The 12,322-nt window shown below is 40.0% G+C and overlaps 1 protein-coding gene across 1 annotated transcript in view; it reads left to right on the top strand.

Annotated features, from left to right (window-relative positions):
* Positions 1-294: 294 nt before the first annotated feature.
* cunh21orf91 (chromosome unknown C21orf91 homolog) overlaps positions 295-12,322 on the top strand; it is a 38,981-nt gene continuing 26,953 nt past the window's right edge. Inside the window, exons 1-2 of the mRNA XM_074672031.1 lie at positions 295-428; positions 5,190-5,323. Coding sequence (XP_074528132.1) covers positions 5,197-5,323 — 127 coding nt within the window. The 5' untranslated portion in view covers positions 295-428; positions 5,190-5,196. The remainder of the gene's footprint in view (positions 429-5,189; positions 5,324-12,322) is intronic.

Below are 12,322 nucleotides of genomic sequence, written 5' to 3' on the forward strand. Positions count from 1 at the left end.
TGAATTTCTTGGTGAAGTGTGTAGTTAAAGCTCCAACACCATGTTATGGAAATGTTTTGATGACGTTAGGAAAGCATAACTTAAATTGATTGTAGGGGTGTATACACAGTTACTGCTGTGAAATGTTATTTATGTGTTTTAATAAACAGTTTCAACAAAAGAGTTGAAGATTTCTACCAATTAAAGAATTATCCGATATTGTCCGTGTTTTAAGAAAAGTAGAGAGACTCGTGAGTTAAAACTGGTAATTATTTTGCCACCCCTCAGATAAACTAGTGGTACATTCCGCAGTGAGGGGGAGCGAGGCTCCTGTAGCTTCTGTGGATTTTACCGTGACGCGCTGATGTTTGTGTGCTCGCTGGAGCGAAGGAGAACCGAGTTGTCCACGCTTCGGGATTACCTGTGAGAGGACACTTCTACGGATACAGGTCAGTTTCAGAAAGTGGTTTCTTTGGAGCCAGTTGACATCCTCTTTTCTTGTGGATACCTCTCTGTTTCACAGCGGAAAATAACGGTCACGAATCAGCCTGACCAGTGAACGTTACTCGGAGGATGCCAGTGTGGTGCTAGCTTCACTTCTTGTTAGCATTTGTTTAACGGTATGTTAACACACACTGGGGTCACAGCTGTCCAAAGAGAGCTGGACTCATATTAAATAGTCTTTTGATAATTTCGGCTGCTATCAAAGAAAATAAAAAAACAGTCTGTGGGTTAACTTGGATATGTAGATCCAGCGGTAAAAGTTCAAACGTGTACTTAACCCCTTTGATGCTACCTCTGGCTGTTCTCCTGTTACACTGTTGCCTGCTCTCTAACAAAGCTTTAATCGCTTAAATATTTCGAAATAAATAGATTAATTAAATAAAAATTTAAAGACACTCAACTGTTAACTCTGCCTCCTTTGAGACCAAAGTTTCTTTGTGGCCAAACTCAGCAGGAAGCAGAGCTCTCATCAATATGACCGTTATAACCCATGCTAATGACCTGTAGCACCTTTAGCACCTTTGTGTTTGTCCTCCTTGCAACAAACAGGTGCTAAAATCTAGCTTTGGTTCTTTTTAATCACCCATTTGTTTCTCCTGAACATTTCTACTGTAATTACTAACATTTAAGCATCATAAAATTTCGAAAATCTAGAGTTGTATAATGTATGAAACTTGAAACACAAGAACTTTCAACATTGTTCTTATACTCCAAATAATGTTATTCCAAAGTCCAATTTAAGATACTTTAAATACACTAATACACAATCCTGCACTAGAACTTTTTTTTAATAAATGATAGTAAAACAGTAAAAGAAGTTTGCTGGAACTTGGATATATGTATGCAAAGTAGTTCTCTTCAATATAAAGCACCAACCAATGAGCATATGCTGGATTTATATACAGAGAGAGCTACTAGCAGCCTGAACACAGCCTAAATAGTTGATTTCAACATTTGTCCCTCAGCTGACAAACCTGACCTCTGTCAGCTGGTGGATAAACAGAGCAGTGGAATCAGAACAAGAGTTGCTGATTGTTGGAATGTAAAACAACATTCGGTCAGTCATCCTTCAGAGGTCAGAGGTACAAATCTATGGAATGCATAATCATCCATAACTAAAACACTGACAGACCTTCATGTTTTTAACCCACATGTAAAGAAGTTCTGAAAATAAGTCAGCCTGTGAGCACTAACTGGACAGCTGAAAATCAGTGAATGTGAAAAATTAGGTTATTGTTTCACTGTTTGATCTTTGCTAGTGTTTATGCTGGGCTTAATTTTTGTTTAAGTCCTACATTTTGCTAAATCATTTTGTATATCTAGGGTTGTGACATCTTAAACCTAACACTCTGTAAGATCTGTTTGAATTTTTTAAGTCTAACCAGGGACAGAGATTGCGCATTAGCTATGGCTAGACACCTTTATGTGTATTATCTACTTACAGGGTGTCCCCGGGGTCTTAAAAAGTATTAAAGTTGATAAATCAATTTTGGGAAAATTAGGGGCCTTAAAAAGTATTATAAAAAGTCTTAATTGTGGTTTTATGAGGTATTAAGTTTCATAGGTATTCAAGCTTTGACCCCAAAAATATCCATGAATATTTATTTCCTCCTTGCAACTGTCCCCTGATTGGGACGTTAAACATTCAGCCGATAAAGTTCTAAAATAGAAGAGAATAGAAAAGAATAGACTTTATTGATCCCAAACTGGAAAAATGTTGTGTTAACAGCAGAAATCGATGGAGTCAGTAGAAAATACAAAATTAAAAAAAGAATAAAATAAAAAAAATACATAAAGACCCTAGTTACAATAAAATACAACAATAAGGATTGTGAGTGGTATAAACACCAGCTATAAATTAATGTCATTTCTAGTTTCATAAAGAGAAATTAAGTACATTAAAGCAAATCACACTATCTCCGGCACATGTCCTAAATTTTAAAAATGATTAAATAATTTCTCATTTTCTTCAGCAAGTTGGCCTCGAATAACTGCTCTTTCTTGTTGTGGGAGTGTCGATAAACCTGCCTTTAGTTTCATTTGTTCTTTCAAGCTTTATTCCTCCTTCGCTTACATCATTTCTGTAAAAATGTAAACGACAACTATTAAAAAGTGGATGCCAACAACAACTGAAAGTTGCGATAAAGTCTTAAAACTTTTTTAAAGGTTTTTGAAAAAGTCTTAAAAAGGTATTGAAATCAACCTCAGGATTTTAGCATATACCCTGACTTAGTATATTTAATAAAGCAAATGTTCCATGGATTTGTCCCTGTTAAAGAAACAAGTAGGTATGTAATATTTGAGTGGGATATGACATAGATGAGGGTTTATTTTATTTTACCTGCAAACTTTGTCTAAACCTGATTTTTTGTTTACTTTTTGTAGTAATCCCTTCATGCTGAAGAAGTCTGTCTGTCACTAGTCCTGAAAGTCACAATAGTCACATGAGCTTTTCCTTTTTGTATTTTTAAACAAATTTTCCATTATTCTAAAATCACAACTCATCCCTAATAAAACGCAATCGTTTTTTAAGATTTTGGGCTGACATCTGGGGTGGCCGATACAGTTTCAGGAGGGCTCATGCCCCCCTTGGGTGTCTTCTTGACACTTCCCTGGCACTAATTTGAATACTTATCTATACACCTTGTTTCTCCAGTGAGAAGCTCATTCAGCTCATTTCTAGAGACCTTGCCTTTATTTCAGATGATTAAAACTTGTATTACTAGAGTTATTTAAACTCTTAACAAATAAACAGTTTAACTGACCTCATTAGTGCAGGCAGAGGGAGCGTGGTATGTTGTGGTCCGGCTTATCACAGTGATCAGAGGATGCTGTTGTATAGCACAGCACAACAGACACGGTAGTGCTTTGCTGTGTGTTGACCGTGTAAAATAGTTTAGACTATTTTCTACCTCAATAATTCCCCCAGTGCCAGATCCAATTTCATTTCAACTGCAAAAATCCTGTATTAGCCCGTTACTGTAATAAGTGGTAAAGTTTTGATTAATGCTCTGATAAATGAACAACACGGCTACCACAATGTGGTCCCTTGTGACATGATTTCCACACTGACAGAAACATTACTCAATGTGTTGTGGGGCACGAGAGACTAGAGCAGATGTTGATCCCTCATTTTGTCTCCTAACAGTTCTTCTGCCCGACAGTTTAGACTTTATGGATGTTATAAAGCTGAACAAATGTGTTTACCTCAGCTTGGGGAACATGTGTCTGTCTAAATGTTTGCATTGAAGTGAAAGTGAAGATCTTCACGGAGGCCAGACTCAGGCTTTAGGAAGACAATGTTTTAACTCTGAATTGACTGGTCCCAATAGCAGTATGCATCTTTTTCACCTTTAATCACACACCTGTGTTGAAGACTGTTCTGGAAATATCTGAAATCACAAAGATGTGCATATGTAAAATTTCTAAAGCAGGCATCACATTTAGGGCCCAAAATTTGGTTAAAGCTATGGTCTATGATCTGAAACCCAGTTTGGCTGATGAGACACATTTGAAAAAACGCAGCCTCACTCACCACTCCCCTCCGTGTTCCAAGATCCTGCCCCCCAGCTAGTCATCCTCTTTGTAACACACGGTGGTAGCTTTTTCAATTGGACTGGCGCTATCAAAACCATAAATAGGTGCGGTGAATGGAGTCTGGGGTTGCTACTGCCAGCTGATCAGAGCAGAGCCGACTGTAGGCGAGGCTTTACCTTTCTCAGCGTGTCTTCACCAGCTCAGTTTACAATGCTAAACATGTGCGGCTAACTTGTGCTAAAATCTGTTGATAGAGCCGACCCGTTCCGACCAGCATTGTTCAGTCATTAACCAGTTTAGGCACAGACTAACCAGAGTTATTCAGCTGACATCTCCCACTGTGGTAAACAAAGTCATTACCTGTTCAACAGAAACTCAGCTGTCTCGGCGTCAGTCTTCAGTCCCAAATCCCTCTGCAGCTTTTTCCACCTGTTGTACATTTCTCCAATAATCAGTCTCTGTTGGCACCTGTATCGCTCATAATTCTTCCTTGCTTCAGCCTTTTTCCCTGAAACTTTTTCATTTACTTCCCTTCCCTATGGAGGGTAACAGTAACAGCTTCCTGGTTTCGGTCTTCTCTGGCTCCATGACGCTTCGGTAGCTGAGCAGCTAGCTGACATGAGAGGGGTAGTGGGGAAGGATGAGGTGGGACCATGGACAGTATGGTGCGGAGCAGGGGGGACAGGGGATTGGATGGACTAACACACAAATCGGAAATGAGGGAAACGGTGGTTCAGATTGGTCAATTATTAAGCCGTTTTACAGCTGATGTACTTAATGGATTTGTTCTTTTTGGTTTTTATACTGCATAGATCGGACCATAACAGCCTCAAAACGGTGTTAATAATAATTACCTAGCTTCAAATCGTAGACCATAGCTTTACTGCAGCATTTGTCAAATGTCAGCAGCTACCATAGCATTTTATCAGCCTGTGTGCTGCTACACTGATAACACAACTAACAACATCTGAAAATGAACACTGCCTCTTTAACTGTTCTCTGTCCCAAAAACAACATGAACCAAAAACTATTCCCCCAGCCATACTATCCAGAAATGCATTTTAATTAGTTTATTTGTATGTGTGGCCTAATTAACTAAACCGAGCTGCTGGTTGTGCACTGGTTTTTGGTCATGTGTTTTCTTAAACTGGTATTTTTTTTTCCTTCAGAGGCAGCATGGATGAAGAGGAGCAGTTTGTGAACATCGATCTGAATGATGACAATATCTGCAGTGTCTGCAAGCTCGAGACAGAAACGGGGACCTTATCTTTCTGTCATGTGTGCTTTGAACTCAGCATCGAAGGTAAGAACTGGAGTAGAGAGCAAACAGAGTGATGTAAAAGGAGAAAGAGGCTTTTCACACACATCTTACACATTGTTTGTGCAAGCTTCGGTTTCAAAGCATCCTACTGGTTACCCTCTCAGTCTCTACAGGCTTCTTTATGATCACAGTCTGACCTCCAATTAGTTTGTAACATACACATTCACTCCTATCTGATCCTATCTATCCATCTGCTGGATGGGGTATTGAATAAGCTTCACCTTCATCTCGAGCATTTTCAAGGGCTAGCTTCATATAGAAACCGTCTTATGAGGATAGATTAGCTGCCAAGCATCTCCAGCGTTTAAACCACACAATGAATGACTTTTACAGAATCACAGGATTAACTTTTTTCATCATCAGAGCTGAAATACATCCTCAGAACCTTTCATATTTGTTGACGTCTTATATGATTGCCCTCCACACACACTCCTTTTATTCTCTTCAGGAAGCGCCTATGAGATATATGTGCAGGGTAATGGGCCCGTTGGACCAAAGCCCTCTCCAAAGCAGGCCACTGTGATTCTCCTGTTTGATGTGCCACTCAAACTCAAGAGCATGTGTTTGAAGTTTTTTCATCTCTTAATTAACGAGTGGCCTATTTGCAGAAGAATGGGGAATCAGAAGGGGATTAGATATGCCTCTCATTCAGCACTCGTCTCAAAGATCTCACAAAGGCTGTACGATTCAATGGAGAAGCGTGTGTATTTGTGTTTATGTGTGCACAGTGTGATTGTGTGTTGCTTGTGTAGCAGCATTATATAGCTGACTAAGAGCCCCCGGCATGGTATATCATTCTGTTGACAGCGAGAGGAAATGCATATGCATAAAAGATTTATTGGTCTATTCTGCTCAGGTATAAGAGGAGTGAGAGTAGGGCTGTGGATTAATCACCCTGTTGTTTGTGTGCAGTAAAAGTCTTGAGTCTCAGACAAGCAGAAGAAGAATGGTGTTAAGTTGAAGTTGTTCTTTTGTTGCTTTTGAGCTCATAAATCTTCATTCAGCTGGAAAAGAGTCGAAACATGATGCAGTTAAGGTTTGCTGGCATGTACATGTGTTACTGCATTACCTGGCTGATATTAACAAACATACACAAGGGCTTTCAGACCTGAAGTAGACATGGTTTTTACTAGGGCTGCAGTTATCGAATATTTTAATATTTGAGTATTCTACTTAAAATCCCATCGATTAATCGAGTAATCGGATAAAATACATTTTTGTTTAGTTAAAGAGCAGTTATTTTTCAAATGAAAATTTTTCTCTTTAAGAAATAGAATTTTCTGATACAGCATGTCAATAAGAGCACTTGCTTTGGTAGCTCCAAAATCTGTAAACACACTTTGACACATTTTTTGCGCCTTGTACATCGCATCAAATGTTGCGGACCCAAATGGCACCTGTTTCGTAGAATGACCCATTAGTCTCCAAACTCCAGAAAAGAAGCTAGATTTGTTGCTATTTTGTATAAGAGGTAGCTTGAGGGGTCTGAAAACTCTCTTAATATGGCCTCAACTCTATTTGAAATACCACTCTTTGATCTTGTTTAAAATTATACGATTCCTCGAGGCGGAGAAAATTACTCGAATAATTTTTGTAATCGAGTACCTCGAATCATTCGAGGAATCGTTTCAGCTCTAGTTTTCACCTCTCATATGTACAATCACTGGATTCATTCGAGTCTCTACCTATTTGCTGGTCACAACCTGCATATCATCCCCTTCCACCTCTTTTGAATGGAAGATTAATCACATGTTTGATGCAATCTGAGAATAACAGAAACCCTAGTTCCACAGGGGAACATGGTTCTGTCTGAATTCATAGCACAGCTGAAAAATAAAGGAGCATGACGTAAACAATTGTTAAATCAGAACAGATTGTTCAGTCTTTAAGTAATGAGATATAGCTTGATGGGTAAACAAAAACAAATTGTTGCTGTCACTCACAGTTAATGTGTTTAGGTTTATCATAATTAAACTGTCACTTGTTCTTTACTTTCCTCGGTGAGTCATGTGCGTTTTATTCAATCACAACCTCGGCCTGAAACTATCTTCTTCATTAACTCCTCAAAGTAACCCTGACCCCTTTAATAAGTCACTGTCAGCTCTGATGGGTTTATTTCTTCATTAGAATTTCTTCATTTCAATTCGATCTGTCAACTTAAACTGGATCACTTTGTTGCATTTGTGCTAGGCTGGTCTGTTAGATCGCAGGTAATATGCAGCCATCCTATTTAGTCCATAAGTGGATCTGTGGCGCATAAATTCTGCATTTGGATGATAGAGTAAGACAGGAAGTTGTGAACAGAAACTACCTAAAATACTTAATTACTTTCAAAATAAAACAGACTGTGCCAAAATCAGTTCTTATTCAGCTTGACTACGACGACAAACGGACATAATGAGCAGAGCCAGACCTGGAGTCGACAGGTTTGAGGTTTTACAGCCCAACATGAACAAAGACAGACTTATCAATGGAGAGGGAAGTGTGGAAACTCCTTGGTCTTTGACTCTTTGACACCAGCTGTCTGCCTGTCAGTCAAGCGGTTTGTCGGCCAGTGTGGGTTGACAAACGCAGTCAAGACGCAACAAAGCAGAGCCAGACTACAGACGTATCTGTTGTATTCGAGGCGTGATCGCTTTTTCATGTTTCCAAATTGTTTCGATGATGACAGTCACTGACTTGATTGGTTAAAGGTGGCCAGTTAGCATAGTCACTTTTAACACCAAAACACTGGTTCCCTGTGATTGTGTTGAACTTGGTAGTCGTTAACTCTATGGGTTGAAGATAGTTCCTAACAACCGACCACAGAACAACAGACATTTCTATGCTGCTCAAAGCCTGAATATAGTGATTACACACTAACTCATCTAATGCATGGACCAAAAAGTGTGTGGATGGCGTAGGTTATAAAACAGTCTATGGACGGTTAGATGGCCTGATAGATTCCTGTTTACTCAATACTATGTGTACTTTAAATGCACATTTCAGGGTCACCTTCATACTGCCTTAACATCCTGTTCTGACATGTAGCTAGCTTAAAGTGAGAGATGATAGTCAATCTTCTGTAGAATATGGTTATTCCTGCGCTGAGAATTAAGTGAGTCTGGATGTTTTCCCGGCTCCTTCAGTTTGTCCTTTGTGGCTGATTTTGATTTTTCAGCCAGCATCCCTTATGCTGCCTGTATCCGACTAGGCCCCTCACAGCGTGAACACCATTGTGCATTTCTAGGGGTTCAGGCTTTTTTTTTTTTCCACAGAGCCTGTGTGTGGCAGTGAAGTGGCTGTTATGTAACTGCTGGGTCTAGGGGGGGGGTTTGCAGACACGCACGTGTTTCAGATGCAGCTGAGCAAATCATAAATGGGAGGCGAGCTCGCCAAGCTGAATGCGGTCACTTTAGGCACGGCTGATTGGAAACTATGGCAGAGCCGGCTGCCTGCTGACTGCTCATCTAGACTTAAAGAGAGACATCATTCATTCATTCGGTGCCATTCTTCATTAAAGGGGAGGAGGAGAAAAGTCCAATCAGCACACATGCAGAGAGAGTCTACTGATATATAAAAGAGGGAAACAAAAAACAGCCTCCCAGGGTCTTTTTGTCCTAAAACATATCATGCTATCTCAAGGGTGCTGAATATTCATGGCCGTCCTGCTTTATGCTTCTGCTTCTGAATATTTATAAGAAGCAAATGATGCAGAATTACTCCTCCTAATATATTTTTTAAGCAGGAGGAGAGTATATCGCACCAGACGAATCACAATATAGTCCTGGGCTAAATCTTTCTGCATGTAATGCTTTCTACACTGAATAAGTCAACAGAATTATGGACTTCGTTTAACAATGTCTAACCCTCATGAAATAACAACACAATGTCTGCACTGGCTGGTTCACACAAAGGCAAAGTTTTCCAGACGCTCCACGTGAGTCTGAATAACAGCCTGCTGAAAACAACAGTTACTCAGACTTGTTGTCCAATTGTTGAGAGACTTTTCAGACTGAAATAAAAACACAGACTGAAGGATAAGAGAAGAAAGATCAGAAAGATACAAAAGAAGGCACGCTCTCGTTATACAACATCCTCCCACCAAGGTTTTTGGTGATGAAAGATTGCAGGTAAAGGAAGTTTCATTTGGGGCAACAGACAAGCAGCTGACCCGGAGCCTTTCAGTTTCACTTTCAGCCTGCTGTCCAGTCTCTGGGGCTCTTTCTAATTGTCTGTTGTCATCCTCAGTGAGAATGAATGTTGTAATCATCCAGATTAATATAAAACATGTTTGAAAATTATCGGGGCGGCTCCGACGAGTCTGTGAGACGATCGTGGGGCTAAAGATTCTGTCAACCGCTCACACTCGAAGATAATCTTGCCCGAACGTCGGGCCCGATTTTAGTCCCCAACCAGATTTCTTCCCCGAATGTCGGGAGGACCAAATTTGGGTTAAATCGAGCGAGAATCCTGTAGTGTGAGCCAGGCTTTATAGAGAGGGGGCCCAGTAGGAGCGCAGGCTGCCCTCACATGCGTTGAAATGTGTGTGACACGTTGCTATGGTAACGGGCACAGCGGAGTAATACGACGGTGATTTAACTTGCCGAACTAACTTTTCAACTGGCGTGCATTAGACCAATCTAAGGCACGCCAGTTGACATTGGAATTCTTACTGACCATGGTATAAAGCTAAGTAAACAACACTGTTTTGCACAGCAAAATGCAAAATATAGAATAAAATTATAAAAAAATTAAAAGGCCAGTCTGTTAACTCTGGACTTACAGTCCAATAGGGCTGCAACTAACAATTATTTTTAAAGTCCACTAATCTATCAATTATTTTTTCGATTAGTCACAGTTATTTTGTGTATTAACCTAATTTGGCCTTTAAAATGTGCAGACCTTTAAAATTCAACCTGTGTGTTGCATTTTCACTGCATTTACCCAGAGTTAGGTTCTCACCTCTGATTGGTCAGCCCTGTATCATGTTTTTTTTTGTTTGTTTGTTTTTATTTCATTTATGATGACTTAAAAAAATAAAAGTAGCCTACTATACAAAAAAATTAAATAAATCTCAAAATGAATGAAGCAGGTAACAGGGAAATGAAGTCCGCGGAGTAACACCACTCCGCTGCGCGTCGTGGTGTTCCCACTCTACGTCGTGCCTTAGAACGGTCTAATGCACGCTTCCTCGTTGTTTAATGCTTACGAATACGACGCGTGGACTATTAAGTGTTGATGAATTTTTATCGTCGACTAGTCAATTATGTCAACTAATCGCTGCAGCCCTATCCGTCAGTCATGCAGCTTGTCGGACTGAACACACAGCCGGTGTTGGTTGACAAACGCTGTCAAGTCGCAGCACAACATAGTCACGCTGCATACGTATCTGGTGTATTTCAGGCGTAAGTCTCGTACCCAAGTCATTTTTACAGCTTATTTTCATCATGCTTCAGTGATTAAGTATAATACGTCTATAAGCCTGGATGTCTCACAAAAATAGATTAAAAATGAATGGCGGATATCAAAGCATCAGCAGTACTCAAAATACCCTGAGTTTAATCTTTTCTAAGCCCCTTAAATGCCAGTTTCTTTCAAACTCCACACTGCTGGACTGAATGAAGACTTCATGGCATAAATCTCAAGTCAAAAGGTGCAGAAATAAACAGTACAGGACCACAATTGCATGAATAGAGAAAACAATTACAGACATTAGATTTTATTTTTGATACGGATGGGTGACGCAGAAAGTCACACATCAGAAACAGTTACTATGATAAAGGAAGGAAAAATAATTGGTGGGCTTGAAAACAGTGAATGTGAACTCTTGCTACCCCCTAAAGATGAGGAAACTGTGGATAAAAAAAGCAGTATGTTGTCAGTAATTTAGCCATCAGCTTGAAGCCTCCTGAACACCAGCTCTGGTGGAGATGCTGTGTGTGAGGCTACTGTCTGTAAAGGTGCACTGCATAGATTTTGACTTGAAAATCTTTTATACAAAGCAAGAAGAACGACGAACCTCCAAGAAAACCTGACTCAAAAAAAGCTGAGTTATTAGAAGCAAAGGTCAAACACAAACATTTAGCTTTTTTAAGTAATGATAGTTTCCAAACACAAGATTCTTCTGCAGAAATTGCAGAGTGATTTCTTTTTGCCTCAAACTCTAAAATCAGCCCCCACTTTTCCATCTTTACCCCTCTAGAGTCTCCACAACATTACAAAGCTGTTTCCTTAGATTGAGTCACCCTCCTTATGACAATTCAATTAAACTTCATGTATAAAGGCAGTGGCGCGTCCCATTTAAATGTCTGAAATCACATTTTATTGGAACAACACATTGCTGCTGTGGCATCACTGGGCTCGTACCGACTGCGGCAGTGCAGCTTTGTCACAGCAGAGAGCAGACCCATTATGAGTTAACTGCTTATACTTAAGGATTCATTTCCACCCACCACCTCCCAGAGCTCTGCTCAGGGCTTAGCATGTAAACGCTCTGTTCAGACTTGTCTGTTTGCACATCAGCTGCTGACACACACACACTCAGAGATCAAGTCACAGATAAAAGCAGACAGCTGTACAGGAGTTCATGCACATGATTGACTTACAATAAAAAGACTTCATCTGAGATTTCATGTGAGTTTGAAGTGAGGTGTTTATGTTGACAGGGAGCAGGGTTTTTCTTTTTTTGGTGAGGCCTCAGCTTACAGAAGAACCAGGTGCAGAAAGTAAATGTGATGGCTGCTTGTAGAAAAATCGTTGAGAGCAGTTAGAAGCAGGATGAATGCTCAGGAAGTGCAGCCTTTGTTGTACCTCCAAGTGGTTGTTTCCTGAGGAAACTGCTTTGGCCTGTGTGTGCCAGTTCCATCAGAAAGCACCCTGTTGAAGTTATCTATTTATACATTGTTCAGTCTCTTCAGAAACAGGCCTTTTCTTTCTTCAGACCTTTCTTTTCTTTGAGCTTGTTTTACCATCAGAGCTTTGTACCACACATGGTTACAC

Source organism: Halichoeres trimaculatus, unplaced genomic scaffold, assembly GCF_033239565.1.
Source record: "Halichoeres trimaculatus isolate MK-OKI-2021-1 unplaced genomic scaffold, fHalTri1.1 fHalTri1_scaffold_6, whole genome shotgun sequence".
Taxonomy (NCBI): Eukaryota; Metazoa; Chordata; class Actinopteri; order Labriformes; family Labridae; genus Halichoeres; species Halichoeres trimaculatus.